Here is a 25,563-nt window from a genome sequence, read left to right as displayed (position 1 = left end):
AAGAACTAGGAGCAGGAGGAGGCCATCTGCCCCCTCGAGCCTGCTCCATCATTCAATAAGATCATGGCTGATCTTTTCGTGGACTCAGCTCCACTTACCCGCCCGCTCACCATAACCCTTAATTCCTTGACTGTTCAAAGACGTGTCTATCCTTGCCTTAAAAACATTCAATGAGGTGGCCTCAACTGCTTCACTGGGCAGGGAATTCCACAGATTCACAACCCTTTGTGTGAAGAAGTTCCTCCTCAACTCAGTCCTAAATCTGCTTCCCCTTATTTTGAGGCCATTCCCCCTAGTTCTAGTTTCACCCACCAGTGGAAACAATTTCCCTGCTTCTATCTTCTCTATTCCCTTCATAATCTTATAGAAACATATAAGATCTCCCCTCATTCTTCTGAATTCCAATGAGTATAGCCCCAGTCTACTCAGTCTCTCCTCATAAGCCATCCCTCTCAACTCCAGAATAGACCTAGTGCATCTTCTCTGCCTGTATATCCTTTCTACCAATGCCAGTATATCCTTCCTCAAGTAAGGAGGCCAAAACTGTACACAGTACTCCCAGTATGGCTTCACCAGCACTTTATACAGCTGCAACATAATCTCATTGTTTTTAAGCTCCATCCCTCTAGCAATGAAGGATAAAATTCCATTTGCCTTTTTAATTACCTGCTGCACCTGCAAACCAACTCCTTGAGATTCCTGCACAAGGTTACCCAGGTCCCTCTGCACAGCAGCATGCTGCAATTTTTTACCATTTAAATAATAGTCCATTTTGCTGTTATTCTTAGCAAAATGGATGACCTCACATTTATCAACATTGGGCGAGGGTCTGGCGGTTGGAGTACACTCACTTAGATTATCTATATCCCTTTGCAGACTTTCAGCGTCCTCTGCACATTTTGCTCTTCCACCCATCTTAGTGTCATCTGCAAATTTTGACACATTACACTTGGTCCCCAACTCCAAATCATCTATGTAAATCGTACACAATTGCAGTCCCAACACCGATCCCTGAGGCACACCACTAATCACCAACCAAAAAAACATGCATTTACCCCCACCCTTTGCTTTTTGTTAGTTAACCAATCGTCTATCCATACATTACCCATAACACTGTGCATCTTTATCTTACGCGGCAGTCTTTAGTGCGGCACCTTTTCAAATGCCTTCTGGAAATCCAGATACACCACATCCACAGGCTCTCCACAGTCCACTGCACATGTAATGTCCTCAAAGAATTCCACCAAATTAGTCAAATATGAACCCATGCTGCGTCTTACTAATAGGACAATTTATATCCAGTTATCTCGCTATTTCTTCCTTGATGATAGATTCAAGTATTTTCCCTACTGCAGAAGTTAAGCTAACCGGCCTATAGTTACCTGCCTTTTGTCTACCTCCTTTTTTTAAACAGTGGCATCACATTTGCTGTTTTCCAATCTGCGGGAACCACCCAGAGTCCAGTGAATTTTGGTAAATTACCACTAGTGCATTTGCTGTTTCTTCCGCCATCTCTTTTAGTACCCTGGGATGCATTCCATCAGGACCAGGAGACTTGTCTACCTTTAGCCCCATTAACTTGCCCAACACTACCTCTTTCGTGATAACGATAGGTTCTAGGTTTTCACCTGCCATAGCTTTCCTGTCATCAATTTTTGGGATGTTATTTGTGTCTTCCACTGTGAAAACCAACACAAAATACCTGTTCAATGCCTCAGCCATTTTCTCATTTCCAGTTATTAGATCCCTCTTCTCGTCCTCTAAAGGACCAATGTTTACTTTAGCCACTCTGCGCGGCACAGTAGCACAGTGGTTAGCACTGCTGCTTCACAGCTCCAGGGACCTGGGTTCAATTCCCGGCTCAGGTCACTGTCCGTGTGGAGTTTGCACATTCTCCTTGTTTCCTCCGGGTGCTCCAGTTTCCTCCCACAGTCCAAAGCTGTGCGGGTCAGGTCGATTGACTATGCTAAAATTGCCCTTAGTGTCCTGACATGTATAGGTTAGAGAGATTAGTGGGTAAATATGTAGGGATATGCCAGTAGGGCCTGGGTGGGATTGTGGTCGGTACAGACTCGATGGGCCGAATGACCTCTTTCTGTACTGTAGGGATTCTAAGGATTCTTTTTCGTTTTATATATTTATAGAAACTTTTGCTGTTTTTATTTTCTGGGCTAGTTTACTCTCATAATCCATCTTATCTTTCTTTATTGCTTTTTCCATGGCTTTTTGTTGATCTTTAAAGATTTCCCAATCCTCTAGTTTCCCACTAATCTTTGCCACTTTGTATGCATTTTCTTTCAATTTGATACCCTCCTTTATTTCCTTAGATATCCATGGCTGATTATCTCTTTTTCTATGGTCCTTCCTAATCACTGGTATGTAAGTTTGTTGAGCACTGTGAAAGATCCCTTTGAAAGTCCCCCACTGTTCCTCAATTGTCCCACCATAAAGTTTTTGCTCCCAGTCTACCTTAGCCAATGTCTTCCTCATCCCTTTATAGTCTCCTTTGTTTAAGCACAAGACACTGGTATTGGATTTAACCTTCTCACGTTCCATCTGTATTTTATATTCAACCATACTGTGATTGCTGCTTCCAAGAGGATCTCTAACTGCAAGATTATTAATTATTCCCATCTCATTACACATGACCAGATCTAGGATAGCTTGCTCCCTTGAGGGTTCCTCGATAGAAACTGTGTATAGGCAATAAGCACCTAGATAACAAGGACACCTATGTCAGACTCCTATTTATTGACTACAGCTCAGCCTTCAACACTGTTATTCCTACAAAACTCATCTCCAAACTCTGTGGCCTGGGCCTCGGCACCTCCCTCTGCGACTGGATCCTGAACATCCTAACCCACAGACTGCAATCAGTAAGGATCGGCAACAACACCTCCTCCACGATCATCCTCAACGCCAGTGCCCCACAAGGCTGTGTTCTCAGCCCCCTACTATACTCCTTATACATCTGTGACTGCGTGGCCAAATTCCCCTCCAACTCAGTAATGAAGTTTGTTGATGACACCACCATAGTGGGGTCGGATCTCAAAAAATGAAGAGGCAAAGTACAGGAATGAGATAGAGAATCTGTCGAACTGGTGCGGTGACAATTATCTCTCCCTCAATGTCAACAAAACAAAGGAGATTGTCATCAGAAAGCATAAAGGAGAACATGCCCCTGTCTATGTCAACAGGGGTGAAACGGAAATGGTCAAGAACTTCAAGTTTCTAGGTACCCGGATCATCAACAGCCTGTCCTGATCCCTCCACACCGACAATATAGTTAAAAAACCACCAAAGCCTTTATTTTCTCAGGAGACTAAGGACATTTGGCATATCTGCTATGACTGTCACCAAATTTTACAGATGCACCACAGAAAGCACTCTTTCTGGTTGTATCACAGATTGGTATGGCTCCTGCTCTGCCCAAGACCACAGGAAACTACAAAGGTCATGAACAAAGCCCAGTCCATCACTCAAACCAGCTGCCTATCCACTGACACTGTCTGCATTTCCCACTGCCTCGGAAATGCAGCCAGCATAATTAAGGACCCCATGCACCTTGGAAGTACTCTCTCCCACCTTCTTCTGTCGGGGAACAGAAGTCACGTACTGACTCAAGAACAGCTTCTTCCCTGCTGCTATCAGACTTTTGGATGGACTTACCTTGCATTAAGTTGATCTTTCTCTACACCCCAGCTATGACTATAACACTACATTCTGCACCCTGTCCTTTCCTTCCCTATGTTTTCATCTGTGTAGCATGCAAGAAACAATACTTTTCACTGTATACTAATACGTGTGACAATAATAAATCAAATCACAAAAGTATTTTTCAGAATTTCTGCATTTTTTTTGTATTTATAATCTTTCTCTGTCATACATACTTTCTTTTTGCTTTATCTTACTCCCATACTCTTTTGTCATCTAGAGAGTTTTGGATTTGTTTACCCTGCCTTTACCCTTCCTGGGAATGTACATTGGACTGTACTCCTCTTTAACTCTCACTGGAACGACGGAGGTTGAGGGGTGACCCGATAGAAGTCTATGAGACTATGAGAGGCATGGACAGAGTGAATAGTCAGAAGCTTTTTCCCAGGGTGGAAGAGTCAATTACCAGGGGGCACAGGTTTAAGGTGTGAGGGGCAAGGTTTAAAGATGTACGAGGCAGATTTTTTTAGACGGTAGTGAGTGCCTGGAACTTGTTGCTGGGGGAGGTATTGGAAGCAGATACGATAGTGATTTTTAAGAGGCATCTTGACAAATACATGAATAGGATGGGAATAGAGGGATATGGTCCCTGGAAGGGTAGGGGGTTTTAGTTAAATCAGGCAGCGTGGTTGGTGCAGGCTTGGTGGGCCGAAGGGCCTGTTCCTGTGCTGTAATTTTCTTTTTTCTTTGTTCTTAAAGGCAGCCCATTGTTCTGTTAGTTTTACATGATTTCAATGTACCAGGGCCAGATCCTTTTCTACCCATTTAATTATTTTTACTTTGGATTGATCCTTGCCCTTTTCCATAGCTAACTCAGATCTACTATAATCATTAGGACAAAAGCAAAATACTGCAGATGCAGTAAATGCTGGAAAATCTCAGCAGGTTTGACAGTGTCAGTGGAGAAAGAACAGAGCCAATATTTTGAGTTTGGATGAGCTTTTGTCAGAGCTAAAAGCCAACTATAATCACTGTCTCTTAAATGTTCCCCTCATGACACAATTGATCCACTTGTATCAACTCATTCCTGCGAACTACAGTCAGCAATCTCTCCACCTTGCTGCAATGATATTGAACATTCTCTTGAACACACTTCAGAAATTCTTCCCCCTCTCTGCTCTCTACACCATTACTATCCCAGCTTACATTAGAATAATTGGAGTCCTCCATTATAACTACAGTTTATGTACCACTCTACAATTTCTTTGGTTTATAGAATGCACCCATAATGTAATGTTATCACTGCTGTTTCTTAACTGTAACTTAGCAGATTGTATCCTGGACCCTTTCCAGCACTGTAATATTTGCCTTAATCAATACCGTCAACCCCAATCCTCTCTTTCCTTCCCTATTTATCCTGAACATCTAGACAGCACTAGAGGGCACTCAGGACTAGAGGGCACACCCTCAAGATAAGTGGGGGGCAGTTTAGAACAGAGTTGAGGAGCAACTTCTTCACTCAAAGGATGGTGAATCTCTGGAATTCTCTGCCCGTTGATGTGGTGGAGGCTACCTCACTAAATATATTTAAGTCACGGGTAGATAGGTTTTGATAGACAAGGGAATTAAGGGTTATGGGGAGAAAGCAAGAAAGTGGAACTGATCCACTTCAGATCAGCCATGATCTTACTGAATGGCTGGGCAGGCTCGAAGGGCTAGCTGGCCGACTCCTGCTCCTATTTCTTATGTTCTTATGTTTATCTCGTATCCAGGGATATTTAGTACCCAGTCCAGCCCTTCTCTGAGCCAGGGCTACCACTATCATCTCATCCATCTACTTATCAGCACCTGCAGTTCACCACTCTAATCAAATTGAACTATTTTCTGAACACCTCGCATTGATCTTCTGTCGTTTTACCAATTAACAGATTTTCGCAGTTTACTGTGGACAGTCTGTCTCCTCCAATTGAACAATAACTTGTATTTATAAACTTTGTCAGTAGTAATGCATCACCTAGGCCTCCTCCTATAAGACCCTAAGATATAGGAGCAGAATTAGGCCACTTGGCCTACTGAATCTGCTCCACCATTCAATCATGGCTGATACTTTTCTCATAGAACATAGAACAGTACAGCACTGTACAGTACAGGCCCTTCGGCCCTCAAAGTTGTGCTGAGTTATGTCCAAACCCAAGATCAAGCTGTCCCACTCTCTATCATTCTGGTGTGCTCCATGTGCCTATCCAATAACCTCTTGAAAGTTCCTAAAATGTCCGACTCCACTATCACAGCAGGATTTCTCATCCCCATTCTCCTGCCTTTTCGCCATTATCCCTGATCTCCTAATTAATCAAGAACCTATCTATCTCTGTCTTAAAGACACTCAATGATTTGGCCTCCACCGCCTTCTGCGACAAAGAGTTCCATAGATTCACCACCCTCTGGCTGAAGAAATTCCTCCTCATCTCTGTTTTAAAGGATCATCCCTTTAGCCTGAGGTTGTGCCCACTAGTTCTAATTTTTCCTACTAGTGGAAACATCCTTTCCACGTCCAATCTATCCAGGCCTCGTAGTATCCTGTAAGTTTCAATAAGATCCCCCTCATCCTTCTAAACTCCAATGAAGACAGACCCAGAGTCCTCAACCGTTTCTCATACGACAAGCTCTTCATTCCGGGGATCATTCTTGTGCCCTTCAGCATAACTTTCCAATTCTTGCTTCCGCATGTGTCTATCCTTAAAAGTATCTATTCATCTCAACCTCCTCCATGGTACTGAGTTGAAAAATTGATAGGTGAAGCTACAGTAAAATTCACCTACCCTGCTGAAATGAGGTTTGTTCAAAGAACACAGCTTCTGCCAGGTGCTCTTTGATGTGTTTGTCCTCCTCCTCCTTCTGTTGTTGCTCCTTTGTAGATGGGAGGAGAACAGAAATGACCTCCTTTTTACCTAGTGCTTTCCGCTGGCTTTGTTCCGACACTTGCAATCGGAATTTGTCTATGACACCATAATGGCAAGGCCGCACATCTCTGTGGCGAATAACACTGGGGGTGGAAAAAGAGACAGAAAACAGTCTGTCATAACTACTGCATCCGAGCAACCCTCAACATACTGGCACTACACTGAGGTCAACTGTGAGTTAAAGGCCTCAATCTTTAGGCATGCCGTCAAAGACAGCACAGTCGCACAGTGGTTAACACTGCTGCCTCATAGCGCCACGGACCCAGGTTTGATTCCCAGCTTTGGTCATTGTCTGTGTGGAGTCTGCACATCCTCCTCATGTCTGCATGGGTTTCCTCTGGGTGCTTCGATTTCCTCCCACATATGCTGATTAGGTGGATTGGCCATGCTTAATTACCCCTTAGTGTCAGGGGGGCTAGCAGGGTAAGTATCTGCGGTTACAGCGATAGGGACTGTAAAAACAGGTTTTACTCCTTTGGTGTTTATTTCTGTTTAGCGCAAGAGTGGTAAGGGAATTGTGACCAAACCCGTGGATTCCAAGGGAAATTACAGATAGTAACAGATTCAAGGAAGAAGCATACAAATTGACAAGAAAATGCAATAAGCCTGAGGATTGGGAGCAGTTTAAAATTCAGCAAAGGAGGACAAAGGGATTGATTAAGGAGGGAAAAATGGAATATGAAAAGTGGGGAACATAAAAACTGACTGTAAAAGTTTCTATAGCTATGGAAAGAGAAAAAGAATTGCAAAAACGAATGTAGGCCCTTTACAGTCAGAAATGGGACAATTCCTAATGGGAAATAAGGAAATGGCACATGAATTAAATCTGTATTTTGCTTCAGTCTTCATAAAGGAAGACATGAATAATGTACCAGAAGTACTGAGAGAAACATGTTTTATTGAGGAGCTAAAGGAAATCAGTATTAGTAAAGAAATGGTTTAGGGAAATTGATGGGATTGAAGGTAGATAAATCTCCAGGTCCTGATAACTAAAAAGTAGGGCCTCAAAGGTAGTAATCTCAGGATTTCTCCCAGTGCCACGTGTTAGTCACAGTAGGAATGCCAGGATAGCAAAGATGAATATGTGGCTTGAGGGACGGTGCAAGAGGGAGGGGTTCAAATTCCTGGGACATTGGAACCAGTCTTGGGAGAGATGGGAACAGTACAAATCGGACAGTCTGCACCTGGGCAGGACTGGAACCAATGTTCTGGGGGGAGTGTTTGCTAGTGCTGTTGGGGAGGGTTTAAATTAATGTGGCAGGGGATAGGGACCGGTGCAGGAAGTCAGAAGGAAATAAAGTGGGGACAGAAACAAAAGACAGTAAGGGGACAAGTGGGAGGCAGAGAAACCAAAGACGAAAATTATAAAGGGCCACAGTACAGAGTACAGAGACTGTGGAGAGTTCAGTGAATGGGTCCAGTAAGGCTAAGAGAAATAAGACAAGGGAGAGTGTACAAAACATGACAGGACAGATGGTTTGAGAAAGCAGGATGGAAAGCAAGGAAAGTCTAAATTAAACTGCATTTATTTCAATGCAAGAGGCCTGACAGGCAAAGCAGATAAACTCAGGGCATGGATGGGTACACGATATTATAGCAATTACTGAAACATGGCTAAGGGAGGGACACGCTGGCAGCTCAATATTCCAGGGTACAGATGTTATAGGGGAGATAGAATTGGAGGTAAGAAAGAACGGGGAGTTTCATTTTTGATCAGAGAGAACGTCATGGCAGTGTTGAGAAGAGGCATGTCCAAGGATTCGCCCACTGAGTCTATATGGGTAGAATAGAAAAATGAGAAAGGAGAGATCATTTTGATAGGGTTCTACTACAGGCCCCCAAATAGTCGGCGGGAAATTGAAGAGTCAGTATGTAAGGAGATTACAGATACCAGCAAGGAAAATAGGGTAGTAATAGAGGGGACTTTAACTTTCTTAATGCTGATTGTGACAGCCATAGTACTAGGGGTTTAGATGGAGAGAAATTTGTTGAGTGTATTCAGGAGGAATTTCTCATTTAGTATGTGGATGGCCCGACCAGAGAGGGGGACAAAACTTGACCTCCTCTTGGTAAATAAGGAAGGGCAGGTGACAGAAGTGTTAGTGAGGGATCACTTTGGGACAGTGACCATACTTTCATTAGTTTTAAGATAGCTATGGAGAATGATAGGTCTGTTCCAAAAGTTAAAATTCTAAATTGGGACAAGGCCAATTTTGATGGTATTAGACAAGAACTTTCACAAGTTAACTGGGGGAGTCTGTTGGCAGACAAAGGGGCGGCTGGTAAGTGTGTGGCTTTCAAAAGTGTGTTAACCAGGGTTCAGGGTTAGCACATTCCTTACAGAGTGAAGGGCAAGGCTGGTAGAAGTAGGGAATCCTGGATGACTCGGGATATTGAGACACTGGTCAAAAAGGAAGAGGCAGCACAAGACATGCATGGGTAGCTTGGATCAAGTGGATTCCCTGAAGAGTATAGAGATTGTCAGACTAGAGTTAAGAGACAAAGTAGGAGGGCAAAAAAAGGACATGGGATTGCTTTGGCAGTTAAGGCAAAAGAGAATCCAAAGAGCTTCTACAAATACATAAAGGGCAAAAGAGTAACAAGGAAGAGAGTAGGGCCTGTGAGGAGCAACAAGGTCATCTATGTGCGGATCCACAAGAGATGGGTGAGATTCTAAATGAATATTTCTCATTAGTATTCATTGTTGAGAAAGCATGGACGGTAGGGAGCTTGGGGAAATAAACAGTGATGTCTTGAGGAGTGTACATATAACCAAAAAGAAGGTGCTGGAAGTCTTAAAGCGCATTAAGGTAAATAAATTCCTGGGACCTGATGAAACGTATCCCAGGACATCGTGAGAGGAAATTGTGGGTCCCCTAGTAGAGATATCTGAATCATTGACAGCACAAATGAGGTGCTTGAAGATTGGAAGGTGGCAAACGTTGTGTCTTTGTTTAAAAAAGGGCTGCAGGGAAAAGTCGGGGAACTACAGGCTGATGAGCCTCACATCTGTACTGGGTATGCTGTCGGAAGATATTTTGAGAGACAGGATCTACAGGCATTTAGAGAGGCAAGGACTGATTAGGGACAGTCAGCATGGTTTTGTGAGTGGAAATTCATGACTTACAAATTTGATTGAGTTTTTTAAAGGGGTAACCAAGAAGGTAGATGAGAGCCGTGCAGTTTATGTTGTCTACATGGACTTTAGCAAGGCCTTTGACAAGGTACGACATGGCAGGTTGTTGCATAAGGTTAAAACTCACGGGAGCCAGGGTGAGGCAGCCAAATGGACACAAAATTGGCTTGACGACAGAAGACAGAGCTTGATTGTAGAGGGTTGTTTTTCAAACAGGAGGTCTGTAACCAGCGTGTGGCTCAGAGATCGGTGCTGGGTACACTGTTATTTACATTAATGATTTGGATGAGAATTTAGGAGGTATGGGGTTAGTAAATTTGCAGATGGCAATGAAGAAGGTTATCTAGGATTGCAACAGGATCTTGATCAATTGGGACAGTGGACTGACGAATAGATTTGAATATTGGAACGGGATGTTTTGCTGCAATTGTATAGGGCAATTGTACACCTGGAGCATTGTGTGCAGTTTTGGTATCCTTATTTGAGGACGTCCTTGCCACAGACGGAGTACGGTGAAGATTTACCAGGCTGGTTCCTCAGATGGCAGGACTGTCATATAAGGAGAGACGAAGTTGTTTAGGATTCTATTCACTGGAGTTTAGAAGCGTGAGAGGGGATCTCACAGAAACTTATACAATTCTAACAGGGTTAGACGGGGAGATTCGGAAAGAATGTTCCCCATGGTGGAGGATTCCAAAACTAGGGGTCATAGTTTGAGGATAAGGGATAAACCTTTTAGAACTGAGGTGAGGAGAAACTTCTTCATCCAGGGGTAGTGAATGTGTGGAATTCACTACCACAGAATGTAGCTGAGGCCAAAACATTGTGTGATTTCAAGAAGAAATTAGATATAACTCTTGGGGCTAAAGGGATCAAGGGATATGGGAGGAAGGGGGATCAGGATATTGAATTCAATGAACAGCCATGATCAGATGAATGGCAGAGCAACTCAAAGGGCTAAATGGCTTACTTCTGTCTCTAGTTTCTATGTTTTGGAACAGTTCACTTCCTTAGCTTTAACATTTACCCAAAGCTAATGACAAAGGACTATTTGCCTCCATACAGTAACAGTTTAATGTCACTAACACCCTTCACTTACATGTCAACACAGCACTGAGGCTTCACTGCACCTGCAGCATCAACAACAATATACTTGTTTGGAGCTGTGCACAGAACTGAAAGAAGAAGAAAGGAAATGTCAGCATGTAAAAGAAACTTTACCACTAAAGGGCGTTTACTGTAAATCAATGTAAAGATACAGATGTACCTTTGAATTTTAAGGCAAACTCGTAAGGATTGTAGAGAGTCAACACTTGTTTGTGTGTTGACTGATCATCTGCATAAAATATCAGTTCTGTTGGAAATACAAAGACAGGAAGATTTCCTTCCACTAATTCTGGCTGTCGCCTGTGTTGCTGCATTGGCACTGAATATTTTGGGTGTTCTTGATCACTTAAACCCTTTTAGGACACTTTACTCTTTTTACAGTCCTCTCAGCATTTTGCCATACCTGTAAAGACAAATAAAAACTTCATTCAGGGCATGTGTGTTATAAGATTCCATCACCAAGACACTGATTAATTTGTTCTGCCTTTTGATGCAGTTCCTTGGCACTAACTCATGAATGAACTGACTACATAAACATTCAATTGCTTGCAAACAAGCAGACCTTCTCCTTCGATCTACCAACTCCCGTGTTGAACATATAGCAGTTTCTCTCAATTTACCAGACTACAAAAATGCAAGCGAATGTCAAGTGTCATTAGATTGATCTAAGCTTCTTCCTCTCAGTACTACATTCAAAGTCACCCAACTGGGCAGCAACTGAATAAAGCAGCCTGTGTATTAGCTCCAACTGATCTGGTAGATCATTTCAAACACATGGTAGGTATCCTTTGAGTAACAAACTTCCTAATATAAATGATATCCTGTAACATTATACATAGTGAGTCAAGGCCAAGGTAGAGGCAAGGAAAAATAGGCAGCAGGAAACACAAACTCAAGAGGAGAATATTCAGCCTTTCAAGAAATTAAAGGAGTTAAAGATGGCATCAAACTTTAAGAAAAACATATAATTGCACAAATATGAGTCGCAGGTCAGAAGATTGGATTGAATATAAAAAGCAGCAAAGAGTGATTAAGAACACAAGAAATAGGAGCAGGAGGAGGCCATTTAGCCCTTCGAGCCTGCCCCACCATTCAATAAGATCATGGCTGATCTGTCGTGGCTCAGTTCCACATTCCCACCCTCTCCCCATAACCCTTAATCCCCTCTCTTATCAAAAACCCATCAACCCGCGTCTTAAAAATATTTAGCGAGGCAACCTCCACCACTTCAACGGGCAGAGAATTCCAGAGATTCACCACCCTTTGAGTGAAGAAGTTCCTCCTCAACTCCGTTCTAAACCACCCCCCCTTTACCTTGAGGCTGTGCCCCCTAGTCCTACTATCCTTTCTGAGCGGGAAGAGTCTCTCCACCTCTATCCTATCCATCCCATTCATCATCTTATACGTCTCAATGAGATCTCCCCTCATTCTTCTAAACTCTAACGAGTACAAGCCTAATTTATTCAGCCTCTCCTTATAGCTCAACCCCCTCATCTCCGGAATCAGCCTAGTAAACCTCCTCTGCACTCCCTCCAAGGCCAAAATATCCTTGCGTAAGTACGGCGACCAAAACTGCACACAGTACTCCAGCTGCGGCCTCACCAATGCCCTATACAGCCGCAGCAAGACCTCCCTACTTTTATATTCAATCCCCCTCGCTATGAAGGCCAGCATCCCTTTCGCCTTCCTGACCACCTGCTGCACCTGCAAGCTGGGTTTTTGAGACTCATGCACAAGGACCCCGAGGTCCCTCTGCACCATCGCCTGCTGCAGTTTTTCGCCACGTAAGTAATAATCCTTCCTACCGTTATTCCTACCAAAGTGGACCACCTCGCACTTGCCAACATTAAATTCCATTTGCCAGTTCCTTGCCCATTCGCCCAGCCTATCTAGATCCTTCTGCAGACTCTCCACACCCTCCGCACAATTTGCCATTCCACCAATCTTGGTGTCATCAGCAAATTTCGACACCATACACTCGGTTCCCTCCTCCAGATCATCTATATAAATGGTAAATAGCTGAGGCCCCAGCACCGACCCCTGGGGCACTCCACTAGTCACCATCCGCCAATCCGAATAGCACCCATTGACCCCCACCCTCTGCCTCCTATTTGACAACCAATCCTCTATCCACGCTAACACCCTACCCCCAACTCCATGTCCCCTGACCTTCTGCAATAACCTCTTGTGAGGTACCTTGTCAAACGCCTTCTGAAAATCAAGAAAGACCACAACCGCCGCTCTCCTCTATCCACCGCCCTAGACACATCCTCATAGAACTCCAGTAAATTTGTCAGACACGACTTCCCTTTAACGAAACCGTGCTGCGTCTGCTCTATCAAGCAATTCCTCTCAAGATGCCTCGCTATTTCCTCCTTGATGACGGATTCTAACATTTTACCTACAACAGACGTTAAACTAACCGGCCTATAATTCCCTGCCTTTTGCCTGGCACCCTTCTTAAACAACGGCGTAACATTAGCCGTTTTCCAATCTTCCGGCACTTCCCCGGAATCCAGCGACGTCTGGAAAATAACCACCAAGGCATCCACTATCACCTCCGCCATTTCTTTCAGAACCCTCGGATGCATTCCTTCCAGTCCTGGCGACTTGTCCACAATCAGCCCCTCCAGTCTTTCGAGCACCGCCTCTCTAGTAACAGTAATGTCATTAAGACCCTCCAGTCCTGCCACCTTTCCATTTCTAACACCCGGCAAATTATTCACGTCCTCCTCCGTGTTAACGCGCAAATAAGTGCGGCGTGCAGGAATGGGACGGTCGTAGTTATGGGGGATTTCAATCTACATATAGATTGGTCGACCCATGTTGGACGCGGTGGGCTCAAGGAGGAGTCCTTGGAATGCTGCCGGGATAGTTTCCTGGAACAGTGTGTGTTGGAGCCGATGAGGGAGCGAGCTATCTTGGATCTGGTGTTATGTAATGAGGCGGGTAGAATTAGGGACCTTGCGGTGAAGGATCCTCTTGGGGAGAGTGATCATTGTATGGTGGAGTTTCTGGTGCAGATGGAGGAGGAGAAAGTGGGTTCCCGGACACGCGTCCTTTGTTTGAACAGAGGGGAGTACGATAGGATGAGAGAAGAATTGGCGAATGTGGACTGGGGGAGCACGTTGGAAGGTAGGTCTGCTGAGGAGCAGTGGAAGATCTTTAAGGAGATCTTTCTTGGTGCTCAGCAGAAATTTATTCCGATGGTCAAAAAGGACAGTAGGAGGAGAGGTAATAAGCCGTGGATAACGAAGGAGGTGAAGGAAAGTGTTAAATTAAAAGCGGAGGCGTTTAGAGTAGCTAAGAGTAGTGGGCGAGAAGAGGATTGGGAGAGGTTTAAATGTCAACAAAGATTGACAAAGAAGTTGATAAAGAAGGGTAGGAGAAACTATGAAGCTGGGCTAGCGCTTAATATAAAAAAGGATAGCAAGAGTTTTTATAAATATATAAAAAGGAAGAGGCTGGCTAGGGTGAACGTTGGTCCCTTAGAGGATGAGAAGGGGGACTTAGTGGTAGGGGATGGGGATATGGCTAAGGTCTTAATAAGTAGGAAAGAATTTGAATACAAAAGCTAGCTAGAAATAGCAAAGCAGGCAGTAAGAGTTTCCACAGATATTTTAAAAAGAGTTGAAATGAATGTTGGTTCTATAGAAAGTGAGTGTGGGAGTTAGTAATGGAAAACAGGGAGATGGAAGATGAATTGAACAGATATTTTGCATTGGTTTTCACTATAGACAACAGTAACAGCCCAGAAAGAGCTGTAAATTGGGAAATGGAAGGGAGGAAGGAACCCAGGAAAATAATACACAATCGCCAGGTAAGTGATACTTAGCAAAATGTCGGAAATGCGGGTTGACAAGTTCTTAGATCCTGATGGATATCATCCTTGGGTGTTGCAAAAAATTTTGCTGCAGTTAAAGTAAAGCTTTAGATGCATTTATATTTATTTGTGTTTCATTGAGTTGCCCCAATAGCCATGGAGACCACTAGTAATCTCCCAATACCCACTGTGATTGGAAATTTTTCTCACAGACCACTCGAGCAACAGCCTGACATAGCCATACTCACTGAATCACACTTTACAACATCTCAGTTAACACCACCTCCATCTCTGGGTATGTTCTGTCCCACCAGCAGAGATGGTGGCACAGTGATATGCAAATGGGAGGGGGTTATGCAGGGGATCCTCAACATCAACGGTGGACCTCATGAGAACACACTGCATCAGGTCAAACACAGGCAATGAAATCTCCTGCTGGTTACCACCTACGGCGACAGGGCCACCCCCACCTCCTCAGGTATGAACCTCCATTTAAACATCCTCTGAGGGTGACAGGGACACAGAATGTACTCTGGGTGGAGATTTCAATGTTCATCACTAAGAGGCACTCGGTATTACCATCACAGATTGAGCTGGTCCAGCCTTAAGGACATAGCTGCCAGATTGTGATTGCGGAAGATAACAAGGGAACCAACAAGGAAAAACTATAGATTCTACAATAGAGGCCACTGTTTAAAAATAAGGGATTACCCATTTAAGACGAAAGGACTCTCTTGAGGGTTATAAGAGTTTAGAGTTTTCTTCCCTAAATTTCTTATCAGGGTTCACCTCATCAATGGAATTTATTACTTCATGCATGATGTACATTGTCAAGGTCACCACAACAAACAACCTCCAATTATCTCATCTTTCCTCATTTTTTCCAAATAAGCTAGAACAACTATTCATTACAAACTGCAAACAGTGATTCTTTTTAGCAAAACAATGATGCTAAATATATCAATTTAGAAAATTATTTCAACAAATTATTCAGAACTTCATCAATTTATTGGGCCATTCAGTCCATTGCACCTTTGCTCATTCTTGATAGAACAATTTAAGACTAATTCCACTACCCCACTCTCCTCTTCCATAGCTCTGTATCAATCCCAAACTAATCCCACTACCCCACTCTCCCCTTCCATAGCTCTGTATCAATCCCAAACTAATCCCACTACCCCACTCCCCCTCCATAGCTCTGTATCAATCCCAAACTAATCCCACTACCCCACTCCCCCTCCATAGCTCTGTATCAATCCCAAACTAAATCCACTACCCCACTCTCACCCCCACCATAGCTCTGTATCAATCCCAAACTAATTCCACTACCCCACTCTCCCCCCCACAGCTCTGTATCAATCCCAAACTAATTCCACTGCCCCACTCTCCCCCCATAGCTCTGTATCAATCCCAAAGTAATCTCACTGCCCCACACTCTCCATAGTGCAGTATCAATTGCAAACTAATCCCACTGCTCCACTCTCTCCCCCTACCCCTGTATTAATCGCAAACTAATTCCACTGCTCCACTCTCTCCCCATAGCCCTGTATTAATCCTAAACTAATTCCACTGCCCCACTCTCTCCCCACAAAATAGTATCAATCCCAAAATGATCCCACTGCCCTGCTCTCCCTATAGCCCTGTATCAATCCCAAAATGATGATCCCATTACCACTCTCTCTCCATAGCCTTCTATCAATTCCCAGGAAAAAGATACTAGTCTGAGGTCACATACCAATCAACTCATGAACAGCTTCTTCCCTGCTACCATCAGACTTTTGAATGGACCTACGTCACATTAAGTTGATCTCTCTCTATACCCTTGCTATGACTGTAACACTATATTCTGCACTCTCCTTTTCTTCTCTATGCACAGTATGCTTTGTCTGGATAGCATGCATGAAACAATACTTTTCACTGTATACTCATACATATGACCGTAATAAATCAAAAGAAATCTAATTAAATGTTCCCACTGCCACACTCTCTCCACACAGCCTGTATCAATCCCAAATTAATCCCACTGTCTCATTCTCCCCATAGCCCTGCATCAAAGAGCAAAGAAAATTATAGCACAGGAACAGGCCCTTCAGCCCTCCAAGCCTGCACCGACCATGTTGCCCGACTGAACTAAAACCCCTACCCTTCCGGGGACCATAACCCTTTATTCCCATCCTATTCATGTATTTATCCAGACGCCCCTGAAAACTCACTATTGTATCTGCTTCCACTACCTTCCCCAGCACTGAATTCCAGGTACCCACTACCCTTCATGTAAAAAACTTGCCTCGTACATCTCCTTTAAACTTTGTCCCTCACACATTAAACCCGTGCCCCAGTAATTCACTCTTCCAACCTGGGAAAAAGCTTTTGACTATCCACTCTGTCCATGTCCCTCATAATCATGTGGACTTCTATCAGGTCTCCCCTCCACCTCCGTTGTTCCATTGAGAACAAACCAAGTTTCTCCAACGTCTCCTCATAACTAATGCCCTCCGTACCAGGTAACATGCTGGTAAATCTTTTCTGTGCCCTTTCCAAAGCCTCCACATCCTTCTGGTAGTGTGGCGACCAGAATTGAACATAAGAACATAAGAAATAGGAGCAGGAGTAGGCCATCTAGCCCCTCGAGCCTGCCCCGCCATTCAATAAGATCATGGCTGATCTGTCGTGGCTCAGTTCCACATTCCCACCCTCTCCCCATAACCCTTAATCCCCTTGCCTATCAAAAACCTATCAACCCGTGTCTTAAAAATATTGAGCGAGGCAGCCTCCACCACCTCAACGGGCAGAGAATTCCAGAGATTCACCACCCTTTGAGTGAAGAAGTTCCTCCTCAACTCCGTTCTAAACCACCCCCCCTTTATCTTGAGGCTGTGCCCCCTAGTCCTACTGTCCTTTCTGAGCGGGAAGAGCCTCTCCACCTCTATCCTACTCATCCCATTCAACATCTTATACGTCTCAATGAGATCTCCCCTCATTCTTCTAAACTCTAACGACTACAAGCCTAGTTTATTCAGCCTCTCCTCATAGTTCAACCCCCTCAACTCCGGAATCAGCCTAGTAAACCTCCTCTGCACTCCCTCCAAGGCCAAAATATCTTTGCGTAAGTGCGGCGACCAAAACTGCACACAGTACTCCAGCTGCGGCCTCACCAGTGCCCTATACAGCTGCAGCAAGACCTCCCTACTTTTATATTCAATCCCCCTCGCTATGAAGGCCAGCATCCCATTAGCCTTCCTGACCACCTGCTGCACCTGCAGGCTGGGTTTTTGCGACTCATGCACAAGGACCCCGAGGTCCCTCTGCACCGTCGCATGCTGCAGTTTCTCGCCACGTAAGTAATAGTCCTTCCTACCATTATTCCTACCAAAGTGGACAACCTCACATTTGCCAACATTAAATTCCATTTGCCAGTTCCTAGCCCATTCGCCCAGCTTATCTAGATCCTTCTGCAGACTTTCCACACCCTCTGCACAATTTGCCGTTCCACCAATCTTGGTGTCATCAGCAAATTTCGACACCATACACTCGGTTCCCTCTTCCAGATCATCTATATAAATGGTAAATAGCTGAGGCCCCAGCACCGACCCCTGGGGCACTCCACTAGTCACCAACCACCAATCCGAATAGCACCCATTGACCCCCACTCTCTGCCTCCTATTTGACAGCCAATCCTCTATCCACGCTAACACCCTACCCCCAACTCCATGCCCCCTGACCTTCTGTAATAACCTCTTGTGAGGCAACATTATATTCCAAGTGCGGCCTAACTAAGATTCTATAAAACTTCAACATGACTTTCCAATTTTTAAACTCTGCCCTGGCTGACGAAGGCAAGCATGCCGTATGCCTTTTTAATTACCTTCTCCAACTATGTTGCCACTTTCAGTGACCTGTGTACTTGTACACTCAGATCCCTTTGCCTATCAATACGCTTATTGATATTTACTGTACGTTTCCTATCTGTATTAGACTTTCTAAAATGCATTACCTCACATTTGCCTGGATTAAACTCCATCCCACATCTCTCCGTCCAAACCTCCAAGTGATCTATATCCTGCTGTATCCTCTGTTGTTCCTCATCACTATCTGCAAACCTTTGTGTCGTCCGCAAACTTATCAAACCAATTACATTCTCCACCAAATCATTCATATATATTACAAACAGCACTGATCCCTGAGGAACGCTATTTGTCACAGCCCTCCATTCAGAAACACACCCTTCCACTACTCTATGTCTCCCCCTGTCTTCTATGATCGAGCCAGTTCTGTATCCACTGTGTGATCCCATGCGACTTCATCTTCTGCACCAGTCTGCCACGAAGGAGCTTGTCAAAGGCCTCAATGAAGTCCATGTCGACAACATCCATTGCCCTACCTTTATCAATCACCTTTGTCACTTCCTCGAAAAACTCAATCAAGTTAGTGAGACAACATCTCCTCTTCACAAAACCATATTCCTTCTCACTAATATGTCCACTTATTTCCAAATAGTAAATCCTGTCTCGAAGAATCCTCTCCAATAATTTCTCTACCACTGACGTAAGGCTCACTGCCTGTAATTACCTGGATTATTCTTGCTACCCTTCTTAAACAAAGGAACAACATTGGCTAGTCTCTTATCCTCTGAGACCTCCCCTGTAGCCAATGAAAATACAAAGATTTCTCTCAAAGCCCCAGCAATTTCCTCCCTTGCCTCTCTCAGTATTTTGGGGTATATCCCATCAGGCTTTGGGGATTTGTCTACCTTAATGTTTCTCAATAACCCCAATATTTCCTCCTTTTTGATCTCAACATGACTCTTAAGAACATAAGAAATAGGAGCAGGAGTAGGCCATCTAGCCCTTTGAGCCTGCCCCGCCACTCAATAAGATCATGGCTAATCTGAAGTGGATTAGTTCCACTTTCCCGCTTTCTCCCCATAACCCTTAATTCTCTTGTCCATCAGAAACCTACCTACCCGTGACTTAAATATATTTAGCAAGGTAGTCTCCACCACTTCAACAGGCAGAGAATTCCAGAGATTCACCACCCTTTGAGTGAAGAAGTTCCTCCTCAACTCCGATCTAAACTGCAACCCCCCCCCTTATTTTGAGGCTGTGCCCTCTAGTCCTGCTATCCTTTCTAGGCAGGAAGAATCTCTCTACCTCTACCCTATCCATCCCTTTCATTATCTTATACGTCTCTGTAAGATCCCCCCTCAGCCTTCTAAACTCCAACGAGTACAGACCCAGTCTATTCAGTCTCTCTTCATAGGCTAACCCCCTCATCTCCAGTATCAGCCTAGTGAACCTCTTCTGCACTCCCTCCAAGGCCAATATATCCTTCTGCAAGAGCGGCAACCAAAACTGCACACAGTACTCCAGCTGCGGCCTCACCAGTGCCCTGTACAGTTGCAGCAAGACCTCCCTGCTTTTATATTCAATCCCCCTCGCTATAAAGGCCAACATTCCATTTGCCTTCCTGATCACCTGCTGCACCTGCAGACTGGGTTTTTGCAATTTGTGCACAAGGACCCTCAGGTCCCTCTGCACCGTAGCATGCTGCAGCTTTTCGCCTTTTAAATAATAATCCCTCCTACTATTATTTCAACCAAAGTGGATAACCTCACATTACCATAACCTCACAAGACTCAAACTATCTACACACCCTTTCATCACCCCAATTCATGATCCACCCAAATCCTTCTCTTTGGTGGATACTGACTCAAAGTACTCATTTAATACCTCACACATTTCCTCTGGCTCCATGCATAGATTTCCTCTCCTGTCCTTGAGTGGGCCAACCCTGTCCTCTCCCTGGCTACACTCTTGTTCTATATATATGTATAAAAAGCCTTGGGATTTTCATTAATCCTGCTGGCCAATGATTTTTCGTCACCCCTTTTAGCCCTCCTTACTCCTTGCTTAAGTTTATTTCTTCTTTCCTTGTATTCCATACTTGCTTCATGTGTTCCCAGCCTCCAGCCTTCACAAATGCTTCCTTTTTCTCTTTGACTAGACTCACAATATCTCTCATTATCCAAGATTCCCAAAACTTGCCATACTTATCCTTCACCCTTACAGGAATGTGTCGGTCCTGAATCCCTATCAACTTACATTTGAAAGCCTCCCACATGCTAGATGTTGATTTGCCATCAAACATCTGCCCCCAATCAACATTCTTCAGTTCCTGCTTAATATTGTTATAATTAGCCTTCCCCCAGTTTAGCACCTTAACTTGAGGACTACACTTATCTTTATCCATCAGCACCTTAAAGCTTACTGAATTGTGGTCACTGTTTCCGAACTGCTCCCCTACTGAAATGTCAACCTGGCTGGGCTCATTCCCCAATACCAGGTCCAGTACGGCTCCTTCCCTAGTTGGATATCTACATACTGTTTCAAGAAGCCCCCTCAGATGCTCCTTACAAACTCTGCCCCATTCGTGCCCCTACCACTAAGTGAGTCCCGGTCAATATAGGGGAAGTTAAAATCTCCCACCACGACAACCGTACTTTTACACCTTGCCAAAATCTGCCTACATATCTGTTCCTCTATCTCCCGCTGGCTGTAGTAAACATTGTGACTACACCTTTCCTATTCCTGAGCTCTACCCATATTACCTCGCTCTTTGAGAGCCCCCCCACCGCTCTGAGATGTCCTCCCTCAGTACAGCTGTGAGATTCTCCTTAACCAGTAGTGCAACTCCCCCACCTCTTTTACATCCCCCTCTATCCCACTTGAAACATCTGTATCCTGGAATGTTAAGCTGCCAATCTTGTCCTTCCCTTAACCAAATCTCTGTAATAGCAACAACATCATAGTTCCAAGTACTAATCCAAGCTCTAAATTAATTTGCCTTACCTGTTACACTTCTCACATTAAAACAAATGTACTTCAGTCCACCAGGCGCTCTTTGATTCGCAACCACACCTTGCCTGTGCTTTCTCTGAGTTTTACTGGCCCTGCTCTCTGGTTCCCTTTCAGTTAATTCACCTTTGCTTTGGTTCCCAATCCCAAACTAATCTCACTCCCAATAGCTCTGTATCAATCCCTAAACTAGGATTGTCATGTTAGGAGAGATTGGGTTGACTGGGCCTTTATTCACTAGAGTTTAGAAGAATGAGAGGGGATCTAATTGAAATGTAAACAATTCTTATAGGGTTGGACAGACTGGATGCAGGGATATTGTTTCCTCTGGTGGGGGGTGATCCAACAACAAGATGACAGAGTCTCAGGATATGGAATAGGCCATTTGGGACTGAGATGAGGAGAAATTTCTTACCCCAGAGGATGGTTGAACCTGTGGAACTCTCTACCAAGAAGGTTGTGGAGGCCAAATCACTGAGTATATTTAAGAAGGAATTAGATTTCTAGGCTCCAAGGCCAGAACTCTACCACATCGCCTGCCATGGAATCGGAGTGGGTGAGGGTCCGACAACAGAAATCTCCATTGACCTTGGACGGGAATTTCCAGTCTCACCTGAGCGAGGCCATAAAATACGTCGTAAAGGTTTCAAGGGTATAGGGAGAACACTGAAGTATGGTATTGAGATAGCGTTTCAATCATGATCATATTAAATGGCAGAGCAGGCTCAAAGGGCCAAATAGGAACACAGAAAATAGGAGTGGGAGTTGGCCATTCTGAGGAAGGATATCTTTGCTATACAGTTTAGTTTATTTATTAGCATCACAAGTAGGCTTTCATTAACACTGCAATGAAGTTACTGTGAAAAGAAGGGGTGCAGGTTTACCAGGCTGAATCCTGGGATGGCAGGTCTGTCATATGAAGAGACACCAAGTCAATTAGGATTACATTCACTGGAGTTTAGAAGAGTGAGAGGGGATCTCATAGAAACCCATAAAATTCTAACAGAATTAGACAGGGTAGATTCAGAAAGAATGTTCTCAATGGTGGGGGAGTTTAGAACTAGGGGTCATAGTTTGAGGATAAGGGGTAAAGCTTTTAGAACTGAGGTGAAGAGAAATTTCTTCACTCAGAGGGTGGTGAATGTGCGGAATTCACTATCACAGAATGTAGTTGAGGCCAAAACATTACCTGATTTCAAGAAGAAATTAGATATAGTTCTTGGTGCTAAAGAAATCAAGGGATACAGGAGGAAGGGGAAATCAGGATATTGAATTTGATAATCAGTCATGATCAAAATGAATGACAGGCTCGAAGGGCTGAATGGCCTCCTCCTGCTTCTATTTTCTATGTTTCTATGGCACCTAGATCTCGCTGCACATTCCCTCTCATAATTTATCGTCATTTAGAGAGTAATCGACCTTTCCGTTTTTACTACCAAAGTGGATAACCTCACATTTTATCCATATTTTACTGCATCTGCCGACTCACTCAACTTGTCCAAATAACACTGAAGGATCGCCGCACCCTCCTCACTGATTCCACTTCCCACCCAGTTTTGTGTCATCTGCAAATTTCAAGATAATACATTTTGTTCCCTCAGATTGTATGTTCTCTCTATGCACAATGAACTATCTTACATAGCATTTCCTCTGAGTTGAATTCTTCCGAGTCTCTATCCAAAACTGACATCAGAAACCAGCTTTGTGCCTACTTACTGCTGTGCTCCAGTGTTGATTTTCCCCCAGAGGCACAGAGTATAAAAGCAAGGAAGTGATACTACACCTCCTCAAATCATTGGTCTGATCACATTTGGCATATTGTGTTCTGTTCTATGTTATTTAGATGTTAAAGTCCGAGAGACAGCGCAAAGGAAATTTGCTACAATGATGCCAGGAATGAGGAATTTTAGATAGAAGGATAGAATAGAGTATTCTCCTTGGAACAGAGATTAAGAAGTGACCATCATGAACAATTGTGACAGAGCAAAGGAGGATATTCTGTTTCCATGAGGGGCAATTTTTGCTCTCAGAGGGTGGTGAGTGTCTGGAATGAGCTGCCAGAGGCAGTAGTAGAGGTGGGTACAGTTTTACTTTTTAAAAAGCATTTAGATGGTTACATGGGTAAAATGAGTATAGAGGCAAATGGGCCAAATGTGGGCAATTGGGACTAGCTTGTGGTGTGGTGTGAGCAAGCTGAGCCAAAGAGCCTGTTTCCACACTGTAAACCTCTATGACTCAACTAGTTGGTATGTCAGTGATTAAGGTTATTAGGGTGATTATGGATCACAGTATCAAGAGGGTCAGCAAGAGAGCTAGGAGTAAGATGAGGAGAAACTTCTTTACTCAGAGGGCTGTGACTTGGAATGTGCTGCCTGGGAGAGTGGTGGAGGCGGATTCCATAGATTTCAGAGGAGCTGGAAACAAATTTGAAAGTGATGAATTTAGAGGGCTATGGAGATAAAGCTGGATAATGGCTCCAGCTAGGTAACTCTTTTAGGAGCCAGTACAGACATGATGGGCCGAATGGTCTCTTTTTCTGCTATAAAATTCTGAGATTCAAAAAAAGAGACACAGGTCTGAAAAGACTAAGCGAAACGATGGAGGGAAGGATTTCAGAATAAGATGCATGTTAAAATTGATGGGCTAGGAGACATGGAACTGGGAACTGTCTAATTGTACGAACTTTCCAATTCCTGAAAGGTCATGCACATAAGAGGATATCTAGAATTGATAATCATGTTAATCATGATAATCAGTACTGAGGGAGTGCCGCACTGTCAGGGGGTCAGTGCTGAGGGAGCGCTGCACTGTCAGAGGGTCAGTGCTGAGGGAGTGCCGCACTGTCAGAGGGTCAGTGCTGAGGGAGCGCTGCACTGTCAGAGGGTCAGTGCTGAGGGAGTGCCGCACTGTCAGAGGGTCAGTGCTGAGGGAGCGCCGCACTATCAGAGGGTCAGTGCTGAGGGAGCGCCGCACTGTCAGAGGGTCAGTGCTGAGGGAGCGCCGCACTGTCAGAGGGTCAGTGCTGAGGGAGCGCCGCACTGTCAGAGGGTCAGTACTGAGTGAGTGCCGCACTGTCAGAGGGTCAGTGCTGAGGGAGTGCCGCACTGTCAGAGGGTCAGTGCTGAGGGAGCGCCGCACTGTCAGAGGGTCAGTACTGAGTGAGTGCCGCACTGTCAGAGGGTCAGTGCTGAGGGAGTGCCGCACTGTCAGAGGGTCAGTACTGAGGGAGCGCCGCACTGTCAGAGGGTCAGTACTGAGGGAGTGCCGCACTGTCAGAGGGTCAGTGCTGAGGGAGCGCCGCACTGTCAGAGGGTCAGTGCTGAGGGAGTGCCGCACTGTCAGAGGGTCAGTGCTGAGGGAGCGCCGCACTGTCAGAGGGTCAGTGCTGAGGGAGTGCCGCAGTGTCAGAGGGTCAGTGCTGAGGGAGTGCCGCACTGTCAGAGGGTCAGTTTTGTCACTGCAGCCTTACTGTCACGATCTCTCCCCCGCGATCGGAATCATCTCCCACCGCCCTCTCACTAATTCGTTCGGCGCTCCCACCATCGCGGCTCGTTATCGTTGCCACGGTGGCGGCCGCATCCCAGGCCCAGCGCCTCCGGCCCCCTTACCCAGATCCACCGCCACTCTGACCGCTCCGCAGCGCGGGGCCCGCCGGGATACAGGAGGAACCGAGCACAGGCCTCCAGCAGTGACGTCAGCGGGATCTCGGGGGAGGGGAGAAGGGGGAGGAGAAGGGGGAGAAGGGGGGGGGGGAGGGGGAGGGAAGAAGTGGGGGGAGAAGGGGGGGGGAGGGGGAGGGGGAGGGGGAGGGGAGAAGGAGGGGGAGGGGGAGGGGAGAAGGGAGGGGGAGGGGGAGGGGAGAAGGGGGGGGGAGGGGGAGGGGAGAAGGGGGGGGAGGGGGAGGGGAGAAGGGGGGGGGAGGGGGAGGGAAGAAGTGGGGGGTGGAGGGAGGAAATGGGGGGTGGAGGGGGAGGGGTGGAGGGAGGAAATGGGGGGGAGGGGGGGAGGGGTGGAGGGAGGAAATGGGGG

At 45.1% G+C, this 25,563-nt stretch overlaps 1 protein-coding gene across 3 annotated transcripts in view; it reads right to left on the bottom strand.

Annotated features, from left to right (window-relative positions):
• The window catches only part of mospd1 (motile sperm domain containing 1), a 48,028-nt gene extending 22,818 nt beyond the window's left edge, over positions 1-25,210 (bottom strand). Inside the window, exons 1-4 of one of the 3 annotated variants that reach the window (XM_080187964.1) lie at positions 25,143-25,210; positions 11,018-11,260; positions 10,850-10,925; positions 6,474-6,697 (exon numbers count right to left, since the gene is read on the bottom strand). In XM_080187964.1, the coding sequence (XP_080044090.1) occupies positions 6,474-6,697; positions 10,850-10,925; positions 11,018-11,171 (454 nt within the window). In that variant the 5' untranslated portion in view covers positions 11,172-11,260; positions 25,143-25,210. Of the gene's footprint in view, positions 1-6,473; positions 6,698-10,849; positions 10,926-11,017; positions 11,261-25,003; positions 25,115-25,142 lie in introns of those variants that run through there. The other 2 variants (XM_080187965.1, XM_080187966.1) reach the window with 2 other exon arrangements.
• Between the last annotated feature and the right edge of the window lie 353 nt (positions 25,211-25,563).

Source organism: Carcharhinus amblyrhynchos, chromosome 4, assembly GCF_965287045.1.
Source record: "Carcharhinus amblyrhynchos chromosome 4, sCarAmb.v2.hapA, whole genome shotgun sequence".
Lineage (NCBI taxonomy): Eukaryota > Metazoa > Chordata > Chondrichthyes > Carcharhiniformes > Carcharhinidae > Carcharhinus > Carcharhinus amblyrhynchos.
Note: the sequence above shows the minus strand (reverse complement) of the source record. Positions and strands in the feature narration are given on the sequence as shown.